Source organism: Gymnodraco acuticeps, unplaced genomic scaffold, assembly GCF_902827175.1.
Source record: "Gymnodraco acuticeps unplaced genomic scaffold, fGymAcu1.1, whole genome shotgun sequence".
Taxonomy (NCBI): Eukaryota; Metazoa; Chordata; class Actinopteri; order Perciformes; family Bathydraconidae; genus Gymnodraco; species Gymnodraco acuticeps.
The window spans coordinates 201,265-226,218 of NW_022990368.1; the positions used below are offsets into that span (position 1 = coordinate 201,265).

The 24,954-nt window shown below is 40.8% G+C and overlaps 1 protein-coding gene across 1 annotated transcript in view; it reads left to right on the forward strand.

The window, feature by feature from the left end:
* The window catches only part of ush2a (Usher syndrome 2A (autosomal recessive, mild)), a gene marked incomplete in the record, with an annotated part of 193,514 nt that overhangs the window by 145,215 nt on the left and 23,345 nt on the right, over positions 1–24,954 (forward strand). Inside the window, 7 exon segments of the mRNA XM_034224262.1 lie at positions 6,786–6,893; positions 8,350–8,533; positions 11,360–11,517; positions 13,978–14,136; positions 14,400–14,562; positions 15,525–15,742; positions 15,836–15,972. Coding sequence (XP_034080153.1) covers positions 6,786–6,893; positions 8,350–8,533; positions 11,360–11,517; positions 13,978–14,136; positions 14,400–14,562; positions 15,525–15,742; positions 15,836–15,972 — 1,127 coding nt within the window.

The window sequence follows — 24,954 nt, forward strand, 5'->3', positions numbered from 1 at the left end:
CTCTCTCTCTCTGTCACTCCATTGCCCTTTGTCCTGTCTCTTCTCTACTCCTTCTCATCTTTGTTTCTGCTTACCTGTCCTTTACTCTCCTTCTTCTTTCTTCCTTTGAAATGCATCTATTTATCTATATCTGTTTCTGAAAGGCATCTAATGACTACATGTACACCTGCTCTCTCTGGCCAAGCCCCTTAACACAGACACAAATACACTCAAGTGAACACACAAAAGAATACAAATTAAAAAAATACAGAGACACACTCTGACACAATTCGGACACAATCTTGGGCTCACATGCCTTGAAGCTCACACGAAAAACTCAAATATTAGTACAAAACAGCAGAATAAAAGCTGTTTTAGACCCAGTGCTCTTACAAAACACTACAAAAAAAATGTACCCAGTACACACACAGACAAACAGAAGTGTTGTCTCAATATTGTACATCTGCACACAAACATGGTGGTGTCAGGACTGCATGATTTGTGGGTTTTGTTTTATCTATCCTGAGGAGGAGCTGTGTTTCTGGCCTTCTGCCATCATTCACAAGAGACACACACACACACACACACACACACACACACACACACACACACACACACACACCACACACACACACACACACACACACACACTAAGACATGCACACAAACACCTGAATAAAGCATTGCAAAGCAAATGCTTGTTGTAAAAACTGAACATTATAGAGACACTTACTAAAAAATGCCAAACAACAATAATCAGAATTAAAATACTTACCTTCTTCTGGAATTTGAATAGTTACGTATTCACACTATTTAAATGTTTAAACACATAATGTAGTGATGGCATCCTTTGAAGCTGAATTTCAGTGACACGCTCCCTTCACAGCTCTGCTCTCTGCTCTGTCTTGGACTCATACCAGGCCTCGGCTTTGCCAGTAGCCAATAGACTATTCCCATGGTGCCTGTGGTTGGCTTGTATGGTCAGGAGTTGTGTGCGCACAAGCGTGTGTTTGTATGTGTAGGCATGAGGCAAAGCAAACAATGCCAAATAGAAATGGTAATGTGCTGTAATACTGTACCAGCCCCATGTGCCAGTGTAAGCAACCAGCATGCATGTGTGAAATTCCCCTGTCCCCCAGTGAGACACTGGAAAACCCTGCGTATTCAGCCAAAACCACTACTGGGGGACTCTCTCTCTCACCCTTTTGTCTTTCTCCCTCCCTCTCTTCCCTGCTCTTGTTCCCAACATTGCAGCCGTCTTTGTAACAACACATTTATGCTTTAAAGAATAGATTTATGTGTTTCATTTATTGCAGTCCTGTTTTTTTACAGCGGACATATTAACACAATGTTTTACAAAGGATCAGGAATGGATGAAACTTGTATGTTCTCTACAGATTCAACAAACCTTAAGTGATGGGCTTCGTTCTACACTTTAACCTTATTTTATCTAGCAAATTTCATTAAATTGAATAAATAAACCTAACAATTATATTCAATTAATATTTCAAAGTAATGGATTTTTGGTAAATTGTCTTTTTAATGTGTCTTCCTTTGGGACTTTTACAAACTGATCCCCGTGTATACACACTCTCAAGTGTACCTCTTCGTACAGTTTGCATGTTCTTGTACTTAGAAACTGTTGTTGCTATGATAGCTTTTAGCACAAAGTAAAGTGAAGCGGAGATAAAGAGGGGGAGAGGCAGGGAGTGAAAGGTTCACAGGATGACACTTTTTGAAACGGAGTGAAGGAGAAAAGGAAGAAGGAGTAGGACAGATGTAAAGATGGATGGATGTATCTAAGTGTTTTCAGTGAAATATGAACAGAAATAATTGCTGCGCTACTCCCTCGTCCTCAATGTTTAATACGCCATAATTCATCCTCTCTGCATCTCTGCGACGGTTCTCACCGCTGTCAGAGACAGACGCTCAGAGAGCTCATTCACTCACCGCAGAAACTGGAGAAACGTGCTTTTTTTAGCTACTAAAATGTCAATGTTGGATTGAATCACTTTGCAGTGTTGTAACTTATTTGATCTGATACATGTCTGATGGAGTATTTTCTGTTAAAATCATTTTCCTCAGAGTCATTTATTAAGAAAAGTTGTTGTAAATGTACTTTTATAATAATAATCATCATAAAACCACCAGTATTATCTTACATTCTGAAACAATATGTATTTATAATAGTATTTATTTTAACTGAGTACCTGTTTCCTTTTATTAAATATATAAAGAATAGAGTACTATATATATTTCTTTTAAATCACCTTTTATTTGTGGTTTTTGCCCATAAAGGTTTTTTAGGAGAAGAATTCCCAAATGTAGCAGCTGCCAAAATGATGACTGAATCTAAAAATATAAAACAATGTTGTGTTTTCTATTATTTCCCTTTTATAAGTGATTTGCTTTTGGAAAAGCCAGAAATGGACTCTAACTAATAGCATTTGTAGCAGTTCCGAAAAGTGACACTTCATAGAAAGAATTAAGCACTGCTGTACAGAGACACCCCATGTGAATCGATATTAAGTATTGCTATCATTAGCTCACGATGAATTATTGCCTGCAATTATATAGATTATGGCATTAATCATGTGTTTAATTGGTCTTTTGTAGGCTCATTATTAATTCAGAACAGCAGGGAATAGAGTATGTTCTTTTATTTATTAATGCCTTTCCACCGTAGTCCATGCTCGGATTGGTCTGTGCTAAAGGTACAGGCATGTAGGCGCAAGAAAGGAGGAGATATACAAGAACTGTTTATCAATCAACCTTTAATCAGTTTATCATAAGAAGTGTCAACCCTACAGTATGTGGAATGAGTCTTTCATGTAACCAGTTAACAACATTTGCTGTAAGTTTATGATTTCTGCTTCAAAAATCTAGCTAAAACATAAAAAGTTTAAAAGACTGAAGTTTGAACTATATAGTCCAGTTAGCAATACATACAAATGCTCTAGATGTCATCCTTATAACTTCATGCACAATGAGTACAACATTTTTATTTAAGTGAATCTCTATCGGTTGAAAAGTTGGAATGTGAGGGATACGATCATAAACTACTAACTTTTTTAAAGATTTGTATAGATTCTACAGTTTCTCTGAAGTCAACATTAATAATACAACAGTAAGCAAGCAAAGTAAGAGCTATCATTGACCGAATATGCCTCAAAACTTGTACACGCAAGATATGTAGAGATGTTTTCCAAGTGGACACATTCACTGATTTATTCGTCCCAAATTCCTGGCCATGTCTTCCAAGGTGAAATGTGTGTATGTCTGTGTGTGTAAATGCATATGTATGGCAAGTACTGCACAATAACTTGTATCTGCTCATATTGTTTAGCTTGCTTAAAAGATGTGTGTGTGTATGTGTGTGTGTGTGTGTGTGTGTGTGTGTGTGTGTGTGTGTGTGTGTGTGTGTGTGTGTGTGTGTGTGTGTGGGTGTGTGTGTGTGTGTGTGTGTGTGTGTGTGTGTGTGTGTGTGTGAACCTGATCTCATTGTTCCATCCCAGACGCTCTCTGCATTAGGCAGCCACAGACAGGAAGTCAAACTCTTAATTATTTAGGAGAGGTGTTATCAAAGCTCTCCTCTCCCTCACTCTCTCTCTCTCTGTTAGTTTTCTTGCGTGTTCTCGATGCATCATCTATAATTTCTGTTTCTTATGCAAACTTCACTATAACTTCCTTTTTCCCTCTGCTTCTCAACTCACTCACTTGTCTTACTCTTCATTCTACCAATCATTGGTTTCGTCTCTTTCCATTTCAGCGCCTTTCTTTTCTTTCTCTTCTTTCTCTTTCTCAGATGTCCTCACATTTCCTTCTCCTCGTATTCTCCTTTCTGGCTTTTCCCTTTTTCTCCCATCTTCTTTCATTTTACCATCTTTCTCTCTCTCTTTATTTCCTTTACTATCTGATGTATCGGGTAACTGGCTTGGTATTACCTCCTGTGCCCATCATCCTATCATATTCTCTAATGCAAACAAGGAATGGCAACCTGTCAATAAAATGCCATTATAAATCAGTAATTTTGTTCCTGAAACACATGAACACACACACACACACACACATATAAGGGAAATCCACAACAACAGTGTCACACTCCTTACTTTCTCTTGTTGGTTCTCGTTCTCTTTGACTTTTAGCTTGAATCTAAGCTTTAACTCTTTACTCTGTCTTTCTGCCATAGTCTCTGTCTGTTTCTCCCTGTGCACAAACATACACACACACACACACACACACACACACACACACACTGATCTCAGTAGTGTCCAGCTATCATGATGACAGTGACAGCCTTGTCTCACTCTGTGTTAGTGAGCCGCTGGCTGCTCACATCAGAATACCCTCAACCTGTTTTTCACTTCCCGGTGATCACTGTTAAAATTATTGAAGCTGCCTCTGTCTTTCCATAATCGAACACATAAGCACACATATGTATGCACTGGTATGCGCACATAGAGGCACACACACACACACACACACACACACACACACACACACACACACACACACACACACACACAGTAGACACCCAGTAGTTTCTTCAGCAGACCAATACTGCCCTCTTCAGGCTTCAGTTTTAAAGGTTACTTGAAACACACCAGGAGACATCAAAGGTGGTTGTATATGTGTGTGTATGTGTTTGTCTAACACACGGGTTGAATGAAAAGTGTGTTTGTTTTGGTTTAAAATTGAAATAATAAGAGACACAATGGTTGGAGAAGCAGGTAATGTTTGGCTTTTCAGAGTTTTTAGCCTTGTAGTTCTGTAATATTCTGACTGTTTTCCTTTCAAAAGGTAGGCCTGATACCGTTTATTCGTTTAGTCCGTGATTAATAAGTACTGGAAACAATTGAAGCATTACTGAATACAATCTGTATGCACCCAAAAACATTTAACACACGTTTCTTATACTCATTACTGTTGGATCACACGCCTTCATTGCCAAATGAGGTTGTCTATGTGGTCTGTGTTGATCATAAAATATGACACAGTTATCTGTCCGTTTTCGGCCCTTTTCTGACTCCTGTAGAGACACTCTGTCTGTCTCTATGTAGAAACATGAAGTGAAGGGTTACTGCTTTATTCAGCGTTGCAACAAATGACATCACTTTCGGTGTAGATATCATTTACTATGCTAGAGTGCACACATGCATATACACACGCTTAGTTGCACAGTTAAATAGTGTAACAGAGCCTTACGCTTCAAACCCTAGTACTTTTGTATGGCTGGCAGATTTCCTTTATTTAACCCAAACCCAGGGCAACATAGTGAGAGCCTTTGCACAGACACACACACACACATTGATCAGAGGTTGGGTTAAGCGTGGCAGGCTGTGAGGCATGTTAAGCAGGCTGAGCAGTAGAAAGACGTGTGTGTGTGTGTGTGTGTGTGTGTGTGTGTGTGTGTGTGTGTGTGTGTGTGTGTGTGTGTGTGTGTGTGTGTGTGTGTGTGTGTGTGTGTGTGTGTGTGTGTGTGTGTGGCCTAGCATTACTATACTTGTGGGGACCTAAATCTGTAAAGATTTGATAACTCATTTGTAATATAAGTAATATACGCATGTATTTCAAATCTGCAACCCAACGAGTCCTGTACTGTCTATTTCCCCTGTGATATTAAACATAAATCAAATAGAATACATTTACATTTCTTTGTTAAAATAAAATCTATAGTTTAAAACACATTTTCAGTCTATTAAATATGATTAGTTTTTAGTATAAATGTAATATGCTAAAGATGAAACATGTTAGTAGGTATGAAAAAAGGTTCTATATAATAGAAGTATTTATCTTGTCCTTAATGTTATAAAATATGTATTGCTTCTCTGAAAGTATTTAAAATGTAGGCAGAAATAAAGAATTCAACACTCTGTTTTATGTAATGCCAAAGCCTGTTTTCACATTCATCCTTTTGAAATATTGTCATTTTTTCGCTCCTTCATTTTCCCTTCAATTTGATTTGTAAGCTGTTGTATGCTGTCAGCTAAGTGAATGACCATAAAACATCCAGTCAACCCCCATGACAACATTAAGGATTTGCATTCATCCATTAATCCTCATCCACCCTCAGTATATCAAGCACCAGGCAGAAAATATATCAAAAGAAGACAAAGCTTTTCAATCACCAGAAAGTGGTTCTAACTCCAGGATAACTTTGTTTAGGTACATGTGGATTTTCATTAGCAACTTCCAGTATTTCAATTGTTTAAAATGTCCTAAAACTGATTTCCTGTGGTGGCAGTTAAAGGACCACTCAGTCGTTATGTGATTTCTTTTAGACTGCGTATAGCGGGCGCATATAAATAAATCATGTCTGGACGCTGTAGCCTAAACGTATACCGAGGTATCATAATTATCATAGATCAAAAGCTGATGACATTACAGCGTTGGACCGGTCCTATCCCATGTCAGTTCCGCGGCTGCCCATCTTTACGTTGTTTCATTATTGAGTTATGGCATGCATAATTTAACACCGACAGATATGGATCCATCCGTTGAGAGAGTGTGGAAAGAACAGAGGGAGGGAGAGTGAAATGGATAGAGAGAGAAGACGCTCAGGAAAAGAGCTTGTGATACGGGCCGGAAAGCTTTCCTCTCTTTTTTACTTTATTCCCCTTATTGTTCTGTATTTGGATATGTGTCTCTCTCCCTTTTTAACCCCCTATTTCAGCTTTTTGTGTACGGAATACAAAATAAACTGAACGTAGAAATAATATATGCAATTTTCCATCTTTTTTGTGCGTAGGATTAATCTTTTGTCATTTATTTTCATCACCCTATGTATATTTTTCTGTGTGCCACAGGTTTGCAGCCGTACACAGACTACAGTTTTGTGCTGGTGGGCTGCACAGCTGTGGGATGTGGAGCCAGCTCACCTTCCACAGGACGCACCCTGCAAGCCCCCCCTGCCGGTACACACACACACAGGCACAATTATGAAAATCCTGGACATCCTGAAAAATATTAAAAACCTTTCTTATAAATCTTTGGAATTCATCTTGTGACATTTAATTCCAAATCATTTGGTTACTCAGATTCTTAAAACTTGTCTGGATTTGTCCGATGTCTGAACCACGCTAATGTAAGACTGTGAGAATCTGCATTGCATTTTCCACAACAATGTATTACATGCAGTAAGTAAAGTAAAAACATTTTCCAATAATCATTATTTTTTTTCTTTTATTGTCACAGGGAAAAACGTTATGTTAAATTGTTTAAAATATATAAATGACTTTAAATAACCAACAACTAACCATTTAGATAAATACTGAAATAAAGCAATCTATCGAGCATTCGGTAATTTCTACAAGATGTTCCTTAGTCCATGTTCTCCTCACTGACTCCCTCTTGCTTCTCTTCTCTCCTCCCACTGCTCTCCTTTTTTAAATCCTCCCCCTCTCATCTTTCTTTGGTCTCTCTATATCTCGCTCTCCTTCACCTTTAGCTTTGTCTCCTCTTCCTCTCTGGTGACTACAGTGGAAAAAACATTATTTTGTTCCCTAAATAAAATGCCGTCTCAGATTTTTGTTTATTAATTAACTTTCATTAGGACGATTTTTCTCTTTTCATTCCTTTTTATTTTCATGTCCACTTTCACTCCTCTTCCTCCCCTCTGCCTCCCCTCTGCCTCTCCTTCTCTTGATATTTCCTTTCTGTTTTTTTCCACGTCTTTCTCACTCCTCTTCTTTTATGTCTTGTTTCTCCTTCTCTTGAAACAAATTGCACATTGTGCTTTTCTCCGAGTCTTTCACAATAAATATCAAATTATTTCCCATTTTTGAACCTTTTTTTTACCCCCTATGTTTACCTTGCTAAGCCGTCATTTGTCTCTCTTTTAACTTGCATAATCTCTTTATGTACTGTTTTCTATAGACATACATTTATATTATGTATTATCCTCTCTTCCATCAGTCTCAACACTTATTCTTCAATATAAATCAATTTACAATTCTAATCTGAAATAATGCATATTTATTTGTAAAAACGTTATTAAATGTTAAACCTTTTAGACCATCTGTGTTCCTTTTAGTTTCAAATAATGAAATAACACTACAATCACATCTTGTCTGACATCTTTTGTTCCACCGTTGGTTTCTTTAAAACCTCATGAGTTATTCTCCATCATTGTAATCTTTTTGTGCTTACTTCTCTACATTCTTATGTAAATAAATGTCACTATTCTCAGTTACCGTTTAACAAAGTAGTGACTCAACCTGTGCACAGTCAATCAGAAACAAGCTGTTACCTGTCATCACTTTGATATTAGTAAGTTATCTTTTAAGGAAAGTTTTGTTCCTGATTAGTTTGTTTGAAACAAAATAAAGTTAACTTTAAACATTCCCTCTTCTTTCCGTCTTTGCTCCTCAGATGTATGGACAAGCCCCAGACATCTGATAATAAACACATCTGCAGTGGAGCTGTACTGGGATCAGCCCCCCCGACCTAATGGACACATCTCCCAGTACAGGCTGAACAGAGACGGTCACACTATTTTTACCGGAGACCACCGTGACCAGAATTATACCGACACTGGACTCGTGCCAAACCGAAGGTAGAGAGCGGGCACTCGCATACTTTACACACACATTAATGCAAATGTGTTTGTGTGCACATATGTAGTAGTCAAACATGCATAAACACAATTCACTTGTAGCTTCATAATTAATCATGCCTCTAATTCCTACACTTTCCCGTTTGAGTGTATGCGTGTTTATATGGGGGTCACCCTGTTTTAAAAGCCCTCCTATCTCCTATTCCATCCCATCCATGTCTCTCTGAGGACTGCACTCTGTATATGTCTGTTTGTGCCATTTAATGAGCAAATATTTGACATGCCAATGACAGACGCACACACACACACACATATTAAAACACAAATCAGATTTAGCTTTTGCTTGCAGACAGCATTGGAGCGGAGATTTTATTTATCTGTTTATTTTCATTTAACCTTTATTAATCCGTGTCTTTTTTCTGAGATGGATTTTCTGTTTTAATTACGGGAGTGTAAAATGATACCCCGCCTACCCTCCTCTTTCTCTCTCTCATGTCTCCTTTTCCCTCTCCTTGGTCTTCTCTCTCCAGAGACAATTTCTCCTTTCTCCAAATAGAATTCTTGGGATAACACCCTGCAGTACTCCAATCTCCTCTATGTGTGTGTGGAAGAGAAAGAAAGGAAGGAAGAAAGAAGATAGGACTGTGTGTGTGTGACGTTTCATTTTCCCTAATTCCAGATAGTCTGCCAGAAGGCATTCCCGTCCCGACCCTTCGCTTCTCATCACTTGTCTCGCCTCCTATTCACTTCTCTCTCCTCTCACCCTCCCCTCCCATCCTTTCCCTCTTACCTCATTCCTCCTTCCGTTCTTTTCCCAATTTAGCTCTGTGCCAAGAATTACACAGGGAGCACCGGCCCCATTATCCAGGCAGTCTTGTGTGGGTTTCTGCCCGCATGTGTGAGTGTGTACCCACGCATGCCTTTCTGTGTGCGCATGTGTCTGTGCATGAGACTGCTCAAAGTGGCCATTGATTATTTATGACAATGTTGATTAGCTGTCACTTTGCTTCGGCAGCCCAGGAAGTGTCTAAGATGACGAGAGAATTAACCTATTCCCTCTGGCTGGCCCCGCAGGACACACACACACACACACAGCCACAACCACAGCCATACAGATGCAAATGCCCCATTCAACGATTACCTACCACACACGCACACCGTTTGACTTTTGATATCCCAAGGCGGTGTTTACATTTAAGTAAATATCTTCCAGTGATGAAGTGTTTGAATTCATTCTCCCTCTGAAACCCTATGCCATGATACACTCCTTCCTCTCCATCACACTCGCTCTCTTCCTCTCATGATTTCTCTCTCTTCCTGTCTCTCCTCTCCACAGTTGGTCCGTCTCAATTAGTTGTATTTATGTATGTTTTGCTCTGTGTGTCTCTTTGTGTCTATGAGAGCAACATATGAGTAGTTTTAATTTTAACCTTTTCCTGACTGCGTTCTAACCCACTGCACTGGTGCTAATGGCCTCCTGTTGGAAACGCTCTGCGCAGGAACAATAACCCAACAGCACCCCCTATTAATGCATGTGTGCCGGAGTTTATAGCAAATTAAAGGCTTTTAATGTTAAATGGTGGCCCACTTACACAGCTAATGTAGGCTTTAGCACCAGCAGCCACTCGCTCTTAAAAGGGAAATCTATCTTATGATGTCATGGGCGAGAGGCAGAGAGCGGGCCGAGAGGGGCAGTGAGACAGACGTAAGAGAGAGAGAGGTGTATGATGGAGAGGGAGAAAGAGAAAGAGAAAGAAATGGACCTCAAGTGTGGTCAGTGTATGAGCTTAAACACACAGACATGAGCACACTATGTACATTCATTTTGATCTATTTGTGGAGGGCAGTGCAAGAGGCTGTGAGTCTTTCCTTTGGTTGCTTTGATCTTTCAAATATTAATGATGATGCCTATAATTGAAGAGATTTTTGGGGCAATGTCATGAAATATTTTTGACAGAAACTATGCAACCGAGTTGACCTTAATACCCGCACAATTGCCATTTTTGCCATGCAAGAAAACTTTTATGATGACACAAATTCTGTATCAAGTGACAGATTACATTCCTCGCTGTGCTCATGCTAAGCTGGGACTTCCGTTCTCAGTTTTTGCTCTTATATATTTCATTTCATTTTTATTTGTCCCGCTCATGGTACGCAAAGCTCAATGTACAATAATTGCCAACAAAACATGTCTCTACAACACACCATTGAGCAAAAAGGGAGAAGAAAAAAACCTTACATGACCTGCCCCTTTCAAAAAAACAAAAAAAAAATAGAAATATCACTGATTTATAAATTAATAGATGCATATCACATACAGTTTTTCATCCATACCCTGTTTTCCAATTCTAAAAAGTCCCTTGGAGATAATCTCCAACAACACTTCTGCAACTCAGACTCTCAATTACATTAAAACTTGTTTTAAAAAAAGCAACAGATTCCCTGTTGATGCAACCCCTGTGTTTACTTACAGGAATGACCTTCCTTGAAAGTATAATGGGCATTTGAGCTTAGTTTCTTTCTCCGTTTTTGTCCAGCAAAATACATACAGCATTCTCAAGATCAAAAAACATAAAAAATAAACCAAACAATATAAAATACATTATCGTATGTACCTGGTAAGTTCTGCTATTTTGTATGAATACTCCCTTTGACTGTGGGCCATGATCCTGACCAGGACCGGACATGTTTACTCTATGCTTTGGTACAGTTGTGTTAACTGTCTCTCTGCATGTTCTTTCTTTCTCTCTTCTTTCCTCTTTTCTCTGTGTCCCTCCTCTGCTATCTCTTTTCTGCTTTCTTCTCTTTACTCCACCATCTCCTCAGGTATGTGTATGAGCTGCAGGCCAGCACAGGGGGTGGGACCGGTGTGAGTGACAAATATGTTATTCAAACACCAGTCTCTTGCCCCACTGGGATCCAACCTCCCCACAATGTGACAGTGTTGGGCCCCCACTCCGTCTCTCTGGCCTGGACCCCTCCTGGTGAGTAGCTGTCTGAATGGATGGATGGATGCATTTAGTTTGAACCCAATGGCATCACAAATTAGACACTGTGTTTGTAACGATAACTAACTTGTTTATGTGTGTATCAAGGGTAAAATATATGTAAACATTGTGTTGCTCCTTGTAATGCTATTGGTGTTTAGATGTACCATGCCCAGTGGTGGCATTGTGGGTAATTGTGTGGTTACTGTGAAGTGATCACAGAGACAGAGGGGCTCAATTCAATGTTTGTAAGAATTTAAAATATATTTTCAGCGGTGTCGAGTAACTAAGAGGTTCTTTGGCATGCACGTGTCAAATGGCAGCAACAGTTTTTCTATATAAAACAGCATTGAGTCAAATTATTAAAGTCAACATTTTACTTACATTAACTTTGCAAAGCTATTTCCCAGAAAAAAATATACATTAATTATTTTTCCAATGATCTAAAAATAAAACTAACCAACAATATAACAATGGTTGTTATATTTATTGGATTTGGCTTTACAAATGCATACAAAATAAATCCACAATATTAAACTGAGCAGAGAGAAGTTTTTCTTCCGTGTGAATCCCTTTTTCCTCAGATTGGAGGAGACAAAGCGAGGGGCCAGACTGAAACAAAAGCATTGTGTTGTTTTTGTATTCACCTTCTGGCCTCTCAAGACTTGGACACACACACACACACCCCAGATTTACATGAGCACACACTCAGGGCTGAGTTTCATGCTTATGGGGCAGTGATTGTCTGCCCTAACCCATCTATCATTGACTATTACTCTCTCATTAGGCTGATTTCCTATTTCAGAAACTGCTTATAGGGCCAACTAGCAAAGACACTTCACTTTGTTGTGTTGTGTTGTGTGTGTTTTGTGTCTGTGTATTTGTGTCTGTGTTTATGCATGAGTCTTTATACGTGTGTATTTGTTGTGTTTGTGTGTGTGTGCACATCACTGTGGAGACATTTCCATAGGCAGGCCTATTCTATCGTCATTACGGGTTGATTTTAAAGGTGAGGAAATATCGTCTGGGTTCTCTCGCTTGGTTAACTCCCTGAGCCCAGAATCTGGAGTGTTTTCGACTTGTGTGTGTGTGTGTGTGTGTGTGTGTGTGTGTGTGTGTGTGTATGTGTGTGTGTGTGTGTGGTGTGTGTGTGTGTGTGTGTGTGTGTGTGTGTGTGTGTGTGTGTGTGTGTGTGTGTGTGTGTGTGTGTGTGTGTGTGTGTGTGTGTGTGTGTGTGTGTGTGTGTGTGTGTGTGTGTGTGTGTGTGTGTGTGTGTGTGTGTGTGTGTGTGTGTGCTTGTCAGACTCTCTGACAGTGTGTATGTCTGTGTGTATATCCATACACATGTGTTTGTGTCTTCATATGCATAGATTGACTGCCAAAGCACTGACGTATGGCTATTAAACAGAGATTTTCTCTTGGATCAATTCCTTCATTGAAGTGTATGTGTCTTTGCAAGCGTGTCCATGCGTGCGCGTGTGTGTAGTATGTAAGTGTGCATGTGTGCTTCAGTAATTGTTGGCATCATGTGTGTGTAAAAGAAGATGATAAAGCAGCTGATTGGTTGTAAATAATAGAAATTGAATATCACATTGACAATTAAACCTCTATGGCTGTGCAACAAACTGATCAAAGTAGAAGCATTATGACCCCTGTGCCCATGTGTGCTCACATATAAATATCCAAGTGTATGTGTGTGGACGGTGTGAAAGTGTGTTAATGCAGCTCATATAAAAAGCTCCATGTACTGAAGTCAGAGGTGTGTGTGTGTGTGTGTGTGTGTGTGTGTGTGTGTGTGTGTGTGTGTGTGTGTGTGTGTGTGTGTGTGTGTGTGTGTGTGTGTGTGTGTGTGTGTGTGTGTGTGTGTGTGTGTGTGTGTGTGTGTGTGTGTGTGTGTGTGTGTGTGTGTGTGTGTGTGTGTGTGTGTGTGCATATGTGAGTTGGGGGGTGAATAATTGAAGTCTTTCATTTGTCTGGTAATCAGTTCATTCTCGAGATATCCAGAGTTCATGAATGTTGAATAACCCATCACAATACAGTTGGCCTGAATTATGGAAAAACCTCCGGTGAGAATATTAACAGAGTCAAAGTGTGTGTGTGTGTATCTGTGTGGGTGTTTCTGTATGTATACATGTGTGTGTTTTTATCTGGTTGTGTGACGAAGATGCTAGGATTGTGAGGGCATGATCAGTCGGTTTGGAAACTCCAATATAGGCAAATAAGTATGCTTCTATGTATTCCTATTTGAATAGAGACTATAGCTTAAAATCTGAAGTTCACTACTTTCTAAAATAGAAACCACATAATTATGTCAAGTATGCAACACAGAGAAATACTTTTCGATAACGATACTTGGGTAACAAGTGGAGGCCTAAATTCTGTTACAAGGCGGTATTTAGGTATCACAGTTAGCATGGGTTTGAATCATTTCCTGTATGTCTCTCTCCTTTTCCACAGCTCAGCTCCACAGCAGTCAGCCTGTAAACTACAACGTCCTGTTAAATCCAGGAAGTGACAACGCCTTCCTGCATCATGCTGGCCCAGACCTTCACCTCACTGTCACGGGTCTACAGCCATTCACCGCCTTCTACATCAGAGTGCAGGCCTGTCAGAGTGGTTAGTATTTGATAACACTGATTTTGGAATAAAACATTAAATAACATTAATATTATCATTAGTTGTGCACTATAAAGAGACAATTTGGCAAAACTAAATACAAAAATGTTACACTTTTACTTTTGTGTGATGTTCTTAAAAGTTGAAACAGTGAAAACAGTCTATTAATATACTTATTTCATAAATTTAGAAGACAACGGTTGACTATTTTTGCCTAGAAATGTCTGCTTTGTGGCTAATTGTTCATGTTTTGCACCTTGTAGATGGGTGTGGAGTTGGAGGGGAAGTGTATATTCGTACCTTAGAGACCGCCCCAGAAGGTCTGCTGCCCCCCACTGTGAAGGCAGCTGGAGCCAGTGTCCTGGAGATCCACTGGTCACCCCCACAACAACCCAACGGATTCATCACATCCTACCATATATACAGGTAACCCATGACAAAAAAAAACACTGAACAACATATACATAAATATGCATGTGAAGTACACTGAGACCAATGACCAGTATCTGCCTCATTTTGTACTTACTCTTACAAATCAATGTGGAAATGTGATCACATAATTTACTCAGTTTATCACTAATGAACTAGAAGTAGCACACAAATGAAATTCACATACTATGCAAACATATAATTAGCTTTATAGACAAAAAAACGGATGATATGTGATCTATGTTCAAGCAAGTGTCTGCCTACGATTCTTCTTACTTTGTGTGTGTGTGTTTGCATCTGCGTGTATGTATTAATGCATGCTGAAGGTCGTGGTCTGCTTGTTGACCAAAGAGTGTGTGATCTGTATGCAGGGTCAGACCAGACTAAGCCCTTTAAGTCCTCGGGAAACACACATTAGCATAGAAGTTCACACACACACACTGACACACCTGGCATGATCAGACTCAGACAGACAGGGACTTGGATAAAATAGGAAAATCTCTCTCACACCTGAAACTCTACATAATCACAGACAAAGGGTCTTACCAAGACATCAGGATGCTTGCATCAGCCAGGGACTTAAACATGATGTTTAAGGCGTGATGATCCATTTTTATTTCTAATTCCACACAAACTAAGTGAGCTTAATTTTAGTACACTGAAGAATAATAAGATATACTAAAATAGCTATCAATAACATACTTGAAAATATACTTTGGCAAAAATCTCTAAAGCCTATATCTCCAAAAGTCAACAACTCTAGATTGATAAATGGGATCAAAATATGGGGTGTTCTGTCCCTTTAAGTGTAACTTTTCAAATACTAATTACAATTTAGGAATTTCCAATCTAAGATAACTTTTAGTATATTTATTTATATAAACAAAACATTTTAAGTTTATTAAATTATATTGAACACATTTTGATGATGGCTAATCCAAGTCTTTATTCTGTTAAAGGCGTCCAGTAGGAACAGAGGAGGAGCTGCTGGTGTTCATCTGGTCCAGTGGGCCACTTGAATTTTTCGATGCCAGCCCCGCCCTGCGCCCCTTCAGCTTCCTCCAGTACAGGGTCCGCTCCTACAACTCCAAGGGCTCCGTGCTGAGCCAATGGGCTTTAGCTCAGACTCTACAGGCCGAACCACAAGATATGGTCCCTCCCACTGTCACGCCCACTGGTAAGTTCACCGAGTCACATACAATCTGCTGTTGTTAAAATGTTCCTGTATTGAATTACTGTAAAACTCCACACATTCTGTGCACTTTGACAGGCGCATACTCAGCCCATCTGAAATGGAGTGAACCGGGGCAGCCCAACGGTCTCATTTCCCATTATAGACTGGTTTACAAGAAGCACCAACAGGACCCAACGCTCAACTCAACTGCTGTTACTGCTCTCACTGTGGAGGTAAATGCACACTTACACAGAAAAGCACACACACAGTGAACGCTGGATGATGGGAGAATGGATGCATTTAACTGTGAGTATCCTCCTTGATTAATGTTGTCATTTGGCCTTAGCTGCACATTCCCGCAAGATGTGCTATATGATAACATTTCTCACACAAGCAAACACTTATGACCACAAACCAAAACATGCCTTTACATGTACATGTATAATTTCATAGCATGTAAACAAATGTATATCGCGGATATTTCCATATGGTATATACAGTATACTATACATTATACATATGAGGGATTGTGTATGTGTGTGTCTATTGTCATTTGTGATGCATGTGAAGAAATGTGGACTCTACCTGTGGTGCCGGTGCCATCTGTTTACCAGTGAGGGGCCTGAAGACACGTGCACACACACACACACACACACACACTTAGAGACACTTACGGACACACACACCCACTCACTGCCCATTGCCTGCTATTCTCTAGGGCCCTTCCTACAAGTTTGTGCCATTCTTTAGAACAGGAAATAACTCTGAGCTAGCCCCCTCAAACCAAACACACACACTTACACACAGAGACTAACTGTAAGTGCACGCACATCCTACTGTTAACGGATGCTAACTTTTATAAATGTATGTTGAGTTCGCCCAAAGCTGCAATGGGGTATTCTGCAACAGTGGCAAGCATCCTCTCTGCACACCACCCCACACCTATCACTGAAAACAGACCAAAAGAGAAGGGAAGAAACAAAAACATCCAAAGAGATTAATAGAGATCCACAGATGAAGAGATCAAGGAAAAACAGGAAGGACGATAAAAAAAACATTGAAATTCTCACACTTGGAGAAAAGAAATAGGAAAGAAAAAAGAGCAAGAATAAGTGAGAACAAAAAAAGAGCATGGAGGGGGGAGAAAAGTTAAGTGAAGGAAACAAGAGGGGGGTGAGACAGAGTGATAGATAGGGAAAAGAGGGAGACGAGAGAAAGGGAGAGAAGAGGTAGATCTATATTCTGTCCATACCAGTGGCCTCTTCTCCCTCAGTGACCTTTGGCTTGTCACTCATAATTAATACAAGATGTAAATGGAGACCTTTCACCTTCTCATTGATATGGAGTGTGTGTGTGTGTGTGTGTGTGTGTGTGTGTGTGTGTGTGTGTGTGTGTGTGTGTGTGTGTGTGTGTGTGTGTGTGTGTGTGTGTGTGTGTGTGTGTGTGTGTGTGTGTGTGTGTGTGTGTGTGTGTGTGTGTGTGTGTGGTGTGTGTGTGTGTGTGTGTGTGTGTGTGTGTGTGTGTGTGTGTGTGTGTGTGTGTGTGTGTGTGTGTCTCATTGACATGGCAAACACTTATTTTGGTGGCGGTCATTTGTCACGCTGGTGACTTCACCACATGCGCTCCGTTGTTTAGGAATACACAACGAAAGTGAAAATGAAAAACAAAGTTCTGACCAAACTTTCAAAGAGCAGCTCGCATAGGATTCTGTGTATGGACTTTGTGCTGAAAATAATTACATAATTCAAGAGATGGGAAACAAGTAATTCAAATATATAATCTGATATTATATCTAGCTGGAAAGGGACATTGTGAGTACAATGTTTATAATAATAACAATTTATTATAACAAATACAATCGTAGATTCCTACTTTTCATAGATAAGGATAGTTTATCACAGGACCATGTTTCTTTTTTCACCGCAAGGAGGGATTATGATAAGTTACATTAGGACCTCAACTTCCGATCTATATGATTCTTTATCATTATTTAGTTAACTTACAATTATCTTATCCATTCATACTTTTTTGCTCATCATTTGCTAGTTTGTGGATGTATTGTGTGTGTGTGTGTGTGTGTGTGTGTGTGTGTGTGTGTGTGTGTGTGTGTGTGTGTGTGTGTGTGTGTGTGTGTGTGTGTGTGTGTGTGTGTGTGTGTGTGTGTGTGTGTGTGTGTGTGTGTGTGTGTGTGTGTGTGTGTGTGTGTGTGTGTGTGTGTGTGTGTGTGTGTGTGTGTGTGTGTGTGTGTATTGATCTCAGGCTGGGCTGGGAACCCTGCTCTGTGCCAGCTTGGCTGATTAATGGGGTCGTCATGGCAATCGGACGGAATGAGGGTACGAAGCGCAGGCGGCCTGCCTCACTAGACCCCTACACGCTGCCTGGCACACACACACACACACGCACACACATTCACTCTCCATGCTTTACACCTTTCTGACAGACATGTTAGTCCCTCACACAACGCTGTCAAGTTGTCTTTATTACATCATGGTTATTTTACTTTTCATTTGCTTTACATTTGTCTTCATACTTTCCATCCCCCCTGGTTTCTGTATCATTTTTCATTTCTTCTTCTTGATAACACAACATCCCTCCATCCAACTTTTTTCCCTGCACTGTTAACATTTCCCATGACATTTCTGGATTTAGATGGTTTTACTCTCACCAAATTCTGGCCAAGGGCTTCAGTGGGCATCTAAACTTCCACCTTTGTTTTGTGCTCCTATCCTCCCTTTGTGCCTCGTAACAATCCTCTCCTCTCTCAATCTTTTATAATGTATTTCTATTTACCTTGTTTTGTTCTGCTTACACCTTTCACTGTACAACTATTTCCTGTCCTCTCATTTTCTCCCTCCTTTTATGGTTTTCCTAATTCCTTCACTTACATCTCCTTTCACCCCAGCCTTAATTGCCTAAGCTTTTTTCCATCTGCTCTCTTCTCTCATCATTTCCATTCCCTTACTTCCAAATGCAACCCTTCACTACATTTCCTATATTTTCCCTTACTCCATTCCCTCCTCCACTCTCTCTCCTCCTATGTGTCTATAACTGATCTTCTCTCCCTCCATCCACATTTAAAACCCTCCTGCCTCCCTTGTTTCCCTCCCTACCACCTCCCTCGTTCTCCTCCTTTACTCTTCTGTCGTCTCCTCCCTCCCTTGGCTCTTCCAGATGTTACACTGTAGCCCAGGGGATCACTGGTGAAGTTAGACCACGTGAACACATATGTGTGCGTGTGTCTGTGTGTGTGTTACTATATCTGGATACATATGTCTGAATATGGTTGCATGTGTGCGTGCATAATATTTTTATTTGTGTGTGTATGTGGTAAAGTAAGACACTGTGTGTGTGTGTGTGTGTGTGTGTGTGTGTGTGTGTGTGTGTGTGCGTGTGTGTGTGTGTGTGTGTGTGTGTGTGTGTGTGTGTGGTGTGTGTGTGTGTGTGTGTGTGTGTGTGTGTGTGTGTGTGTGTGTGTGTGTGTGTGTGTGTCAGAGTGTGCACGTGTGCTGTATTAATACATCCCATTGATCAGAGCAGGACCCCTGACAGTCATCATCCCTGAGAACCATCTGGCCGACGCCTGACGCTCCCTCACCCAAACACAAGCTGACACCCTATTAATCTGCTACCGCCATGCATACGTGTGTGTGTGTGTGTGTGTGTGTGTGTGTGTGTGTGTGTGTGTGTGTGTGTGTGTGTGTGTGTGTGTGTGTGTGTGTGTGTGTGTGTGTGTGTGTGTGTGTGTGTGTGTGTGTGTGTGTGTGTGTGTGTGTGTGTGTGTGTGTGTGGTGTGTGTGTGTGTGTGTGTGTGTGTGTGTGTGTGTGTGTGTGTGTGTGTGTGTGTGTGTGAATGAATGAATCAGTGAGAGTGTGTGGCAGGGAGAGTGTGTAATGTCTATGTAAGAGGTTATGTGTAGAGTATGCGTTTACATTTTTGCCATGTCCATGTTTCTGTGTACGTGTATGCGCCCATGTGTGTGTGTTTCAACCACAATCTGTGCACACATATACGAGTGTGTACACACACCACTCCGCCATCCGCCAACAACAGCCGGCGCTGAAGGGAGCTGAAGGGTGCTTGGAAATTAAGGTTATTACACAAATTGAGCCATATGGTCTAAATATTTCAGAGCTGAAATTTACTAGGCAATAAAAATGGCCCCTACCTCGGTAATGGTGTAAATTACAGCTTAACCACCAGCGCTAATGATGTCCTTCTGTACACCCCGTAACCAACCGTACATGAAGGACACATTGTTTAAAAAAGACCCCAGGAAAAGCAAGAGAGAGAGAGAGAGAGGGGGGGGAGAGGGAGGAAAAGGAAAGAAGGAGCAGGAAGGATGAAGTGAACATAGGTAAGAGGAAAGTAAAAGAGGGGAAAGAGGAGGAGAGTAAGGTAGGAGGAGAGATAGATGGAGAGAAAGAGAGTGATTAATAAAGAGAGTGGAGAAAGAGAGAGGGCTAGCAGCATGTTTACAATCTGTTAGTTTAGCATTAAGAGCCCGTCAGAGAGCGCGGGACAGCGAGGGCCAGCCGGCGAACTGTGTCTCAAAGCCGACCTGAGGTTTACTGTGTGTGTGTGTGTGTGTGTGTGTGTGTGTGTGTGTGTGTGTGTGTGTGTGTGTGTGTGTGTGTGTGTGTGTGTGTGTGTGTGTGTGTGTGTGTGTGTGTGTGTGTGTGTGTGTGTGTGTGTGTGTGTGTGTGTGTGTGTTGCCTACACAGTGAGAATGTGTGTATTCAGGCATGCGCAGTTAAGAGACATATAACAGTATGGACATGTTATCAGACTTTGTGTTGTGTACTTAGACATGATGGTCTGCAGGTGTGTGGAGAAACATGTAATAGTGCTAAACACATTTTGGGGGCACATTCTAGGAATATACGTAGATGCCTTGTTTGCAAATATGTGTGTGACACATAGGTTTTCTTGGATATGAGGATGTGAGGATGCAGTTTTGCCATGTAATACGTGAGACAAAAGCATCACTAAAAGGACTGAAAAAACCTCAGCTGGTATGTTTCCTGGTTGAGCCAACCTGAAGTAAAGAAGTTGTTTAACTGTTTGGGAAATGTACATAATTCAGTTCCTTGCTTGGATTAAGAAAAATAAAATGTATACCACTTTTCTATCTGTTGGATAGATATCTGGAGCCAGCAGCAATTTAGTTACAGTGACTTCAAATGGGGGGGAAACTGCTAGCTTAGCTCCTACCAAAGGTGACAACATCCTTTATACATTCTTTGTATTATCCATACAAAACCAGAAGTATAAAGACGATGAAGATGTTGTTATAGGCCTATTTCTACATCACTACTTCTTTGCCTGGAGAAATTACTTTTTTGAGTCTATACTGTTGCCTGAAATCCTCACGCTGGCAACAAGACAGCAAACAAGCATGTTTCTTAAAACACCTTTAATATGTATCCCCTAGATCAGAGGTCACAAACTACATTTGTTCAAGGGCCAAAATGAATCCAAGAGACACTTTCGGGGGCCAGACATTATAAATCATAATAAATTATTTATATATATATAATTGATTAATATGTTCACTTTATTGAAAAAATAATATATATTTTTTTATAAGCCTGTATCCGGGGTAATAAAACTGAAAGCAGTCCTGATTGGCAGGGAAAGGGTTGCGGGATATAAGACATTTGTTTGTGAGGCACGCATATCTCAAATAATGTATGTGCTGCCATTTCCCCACATAAACATAACAGTCTGCAATGAAACGGTTGTCTCCTGTGTGCTCCACTTCCTCCTTGGCGAACCGGTAACTTTCTTGATAACCCGTTTTGGTTTAAAAACAGAATAAGGTCGGTTTTCTGTTTTTCCGTTTTGGTTTTGAAACGGAAAAACCAAAGAACAAACCATACACGGATTAAACATAAACTTCTCCTCGTATTTTTCTAAATAATTTTTTTATAAAACGAATCATCTCTATTTATATATATATATCACCTTTGAGAATGTAGTGTCTTGATCAAGGACACAACAACGTTTTTTGACGAGTGTGGGGCTCGAACCCGTGTAACTCGAGGTAACATGAGCGGGGGGGGGGGGCGAACGCACAAACCACTACGCCACAGTCACCCACGTCGTGCGGGCCGGATGAGAATGTCTAGCGGGCCGGATATGGCCCACGGGCCACATGTTGATGGTCACTGCCCTGCGCCGGGTCTGCCTAGATCTAAGGACCCAGTATTAATGTGTGCATTTTATATTTGCAGCATCACATCACATTTTGCCAAATCGTGAAGATTTTATTTTTTATTTATTTTGTTTAAATATAGGTTGGAGTTCATTGGGCTCTCTAATGCTGCGTTCACACCGGACGCGATGCGATGTTTGGGGGCGGAGCGATTACATGTAAAGTCAATATAGAGACGCGGACAGACGCGAATTCGCTCCGACGGCGAGCATGAAGCGGTGGACGCGGCGCGATTGAGGCGATTGAAGGGGCCGCGACAAACTCTCCAGTTTTTTTAACTCGAGTCTCATATTCGCGTGACGCGATCTTGCGGTAGCCAATCAGCGTTGAGGATCTCAGCCTGCCGTCACTGACGTTCAACCAGAAAACATCAGCCGTTAGCACACAGAGCTCACAGCTCCTCATATCTGTTCAGAAACTATACAGAAGTTAAAGAAGAACAAACCACAGACTGTCTGTGTCATGGCGAATACAGTCGCTGGTTTATTTATGTCTCTAGGCCATATACAACATTAGCTTAGCCTGATCGATCCGTTCTCCATTCAGAAAACACGCATTTTAAAAGATTTTTCTGTCTGCAGACTTGTCAAAGCATTAATTCATGGTTTTTACTAACCGGTATGCATCAGTATGTTGTGACTTCGGCATCATTTTGAAACGTGTATTACAATTAAATCACGGTAAAATATGTTCATTTTGTTGTAGTTGTAGCCCCCTAGCCAGCGCATCTTGTTTGAATGATGCGAGTAAACACAGCTGACAGCCACGGTGAAACTCGAGTGTTTAGAGCGATGCGATAGGAGCGATTAGATTAGATATTCGCATCGCGTCCGGTGTGAACGCAGCATAAGCCATCATAGTTTTCAAAGCCTAAAAAATCCAGACATACTAAAAGGTTGTAATGATTCAGATTTCAGTGCTTTACATTGTGTATTTTAATTAAACGTTTGGCCAGGTTAACTCCTTAGATAAAACAAGTGATTCTGTTGTGGCAGAGAAACATGGGCAACAGCTTCACTCCTGCACTTGTTGCTTTGCACACTCCCTTTCTTTCTGTTCAGCTATCCTCTTTGCGTCGCTTCCAGCAAAGAGTGGAGGACAGAGGGTGGTCAAAGAAAAAGGGATAACAAGGCTTTGCCCTTGCACCCAGTGACACCCTTTAACAAATGAGTGAGACAAAACAGCGGAGGCAAGAGAGCAATGCAGAGCTGAGTGCAAGGAGGGTGAGGAGAGAGGGTTGAGAGGGGGGGAGGAGACAGGTGAAGAGAGAAAGAAAGGATTAGAGGAGAGAATAAGGAGACTGCTACAGAGTTCGTTTGGCCCTCGGCCTATCAGACCCCTTAGTTTGAGGTTTCCATCTCTGATTGGAGGGCTCTCAGCATTCTGCATAAACAGCCAAATAATCAGGCTGCAACACTCCCTCCTCTCCTCGCTGCCATCTTTCTCTGTCTCCTCATCTTTGTCACAACTCCTTCTCACGCTCCATACTGCTCAGTCCTCCATCACTACTTTTCCATCTGGCTTTTCTCTACCTCACAAATTATAGTTGTTATGTTATTCTTATCCTCCATCTTTACCCCCCTTCATTCCCTCTTCTTTACTCTCACTCTCTCAAGTGATTTTTTTTTCAAGTGAGTTTACATTCTTCCACTTCCTCTTCCTCCTTCTCGTTGTGCTCTCTCCCCCTCTTCTCTCTTTCTCTCTCACCCACTCATTCCCCTCAGTAATGACAGGTTGTGTGTTATTGTGTGTCTGTCTCAGAAGAGGCCGCACCATCCAGTGTAGTGCTCTCCACTCGTCTTAATGGGTGTTTAGTGCAGCAACTGTGATATGATGGTCATCACTTTAGAGGAATGCTGAGTGTGAGGGCTTGTAAGAGAGAAGGAAGAATATTGTGTGTTGTATATATGTGATGGCTGAGTGAACTCTTGAAGGCATGTGGATGAAAACTGTAAAGTCTTATGTGACATTTACTAACTGAATCCTTGTCAAGTGTTTGTTTTGGCAGTGGGATATTGCCTACATTTGACTGTAGTCTGGAGGAGGCTGTAATCTTAAAATCCTGCATCTGAATGTGAGTCTTTATTCAGACTTTAGATGTTGTGTGTTTGTTTTTCTTTTAAATATGTCAACATGTAGTTTTGTGTTTGTGCAGCTGTCTATTTTGTCTTCCCAAAAAACCTAGTCCAATCTGTTATGGGAAAACTTGTAGATTCACTGCCCTTAAAATGATTTAAGTTAATCTTAGTTTCATATCAATTTGTTCCTCAACTCTACCCAGCAAAAGACAGCAAGAAAAACTAAATAGAGGAAAATTATTTTTGTATAATTGTGGCTTTTGTGTTGAAATTGTCCATTTCAAGTCAAATACATGCTCGCCCCTTCCAATTTTAGGAAATATGTATAGACTTTACACATACAGCCCCATATTTGGAATAATTTGGCCACATTACACACACACACACACACACATACCATGTACAGTATACATCACTTCAGGGGACATTACATTGACTTACATGCATTTCCTGGAGACTTATCCTAACCTTAACCTCAACCAACACATGCCTAACCCTTACCCTCAACCTTACCCTAACCCTAATCCTAAACCTAACTAAGTCTTCACCCTAAAATTAATGATTCCCCTCATGGGGACCTCCATTTTGTCCCCATAAGGGAAGCCAGTCCCCACACGTGACTGTGTATACAGATTTAGGTCCCCACAAGTATAGTAATGCTAGGCCACACACACACACACACACACACATACACACACCACACACACAAACTCATGCATACAAACTCACCAAATATTCTGTTCCTGGGGTCTGGAGCCGCCAAAGCCAATCATGGCTGTCGGTGTGAAGTGGGCATGCCTGTTCCAGACCCCTGCAGTCCCTCTCTATGTCTGTGCTGGCCACAGACAAAACACATGCCTAATGGCACTCTGTGTGTCTATGGTTGTGTTGCTGTATGTGTGTGTACGAGTGTGTACGTGTC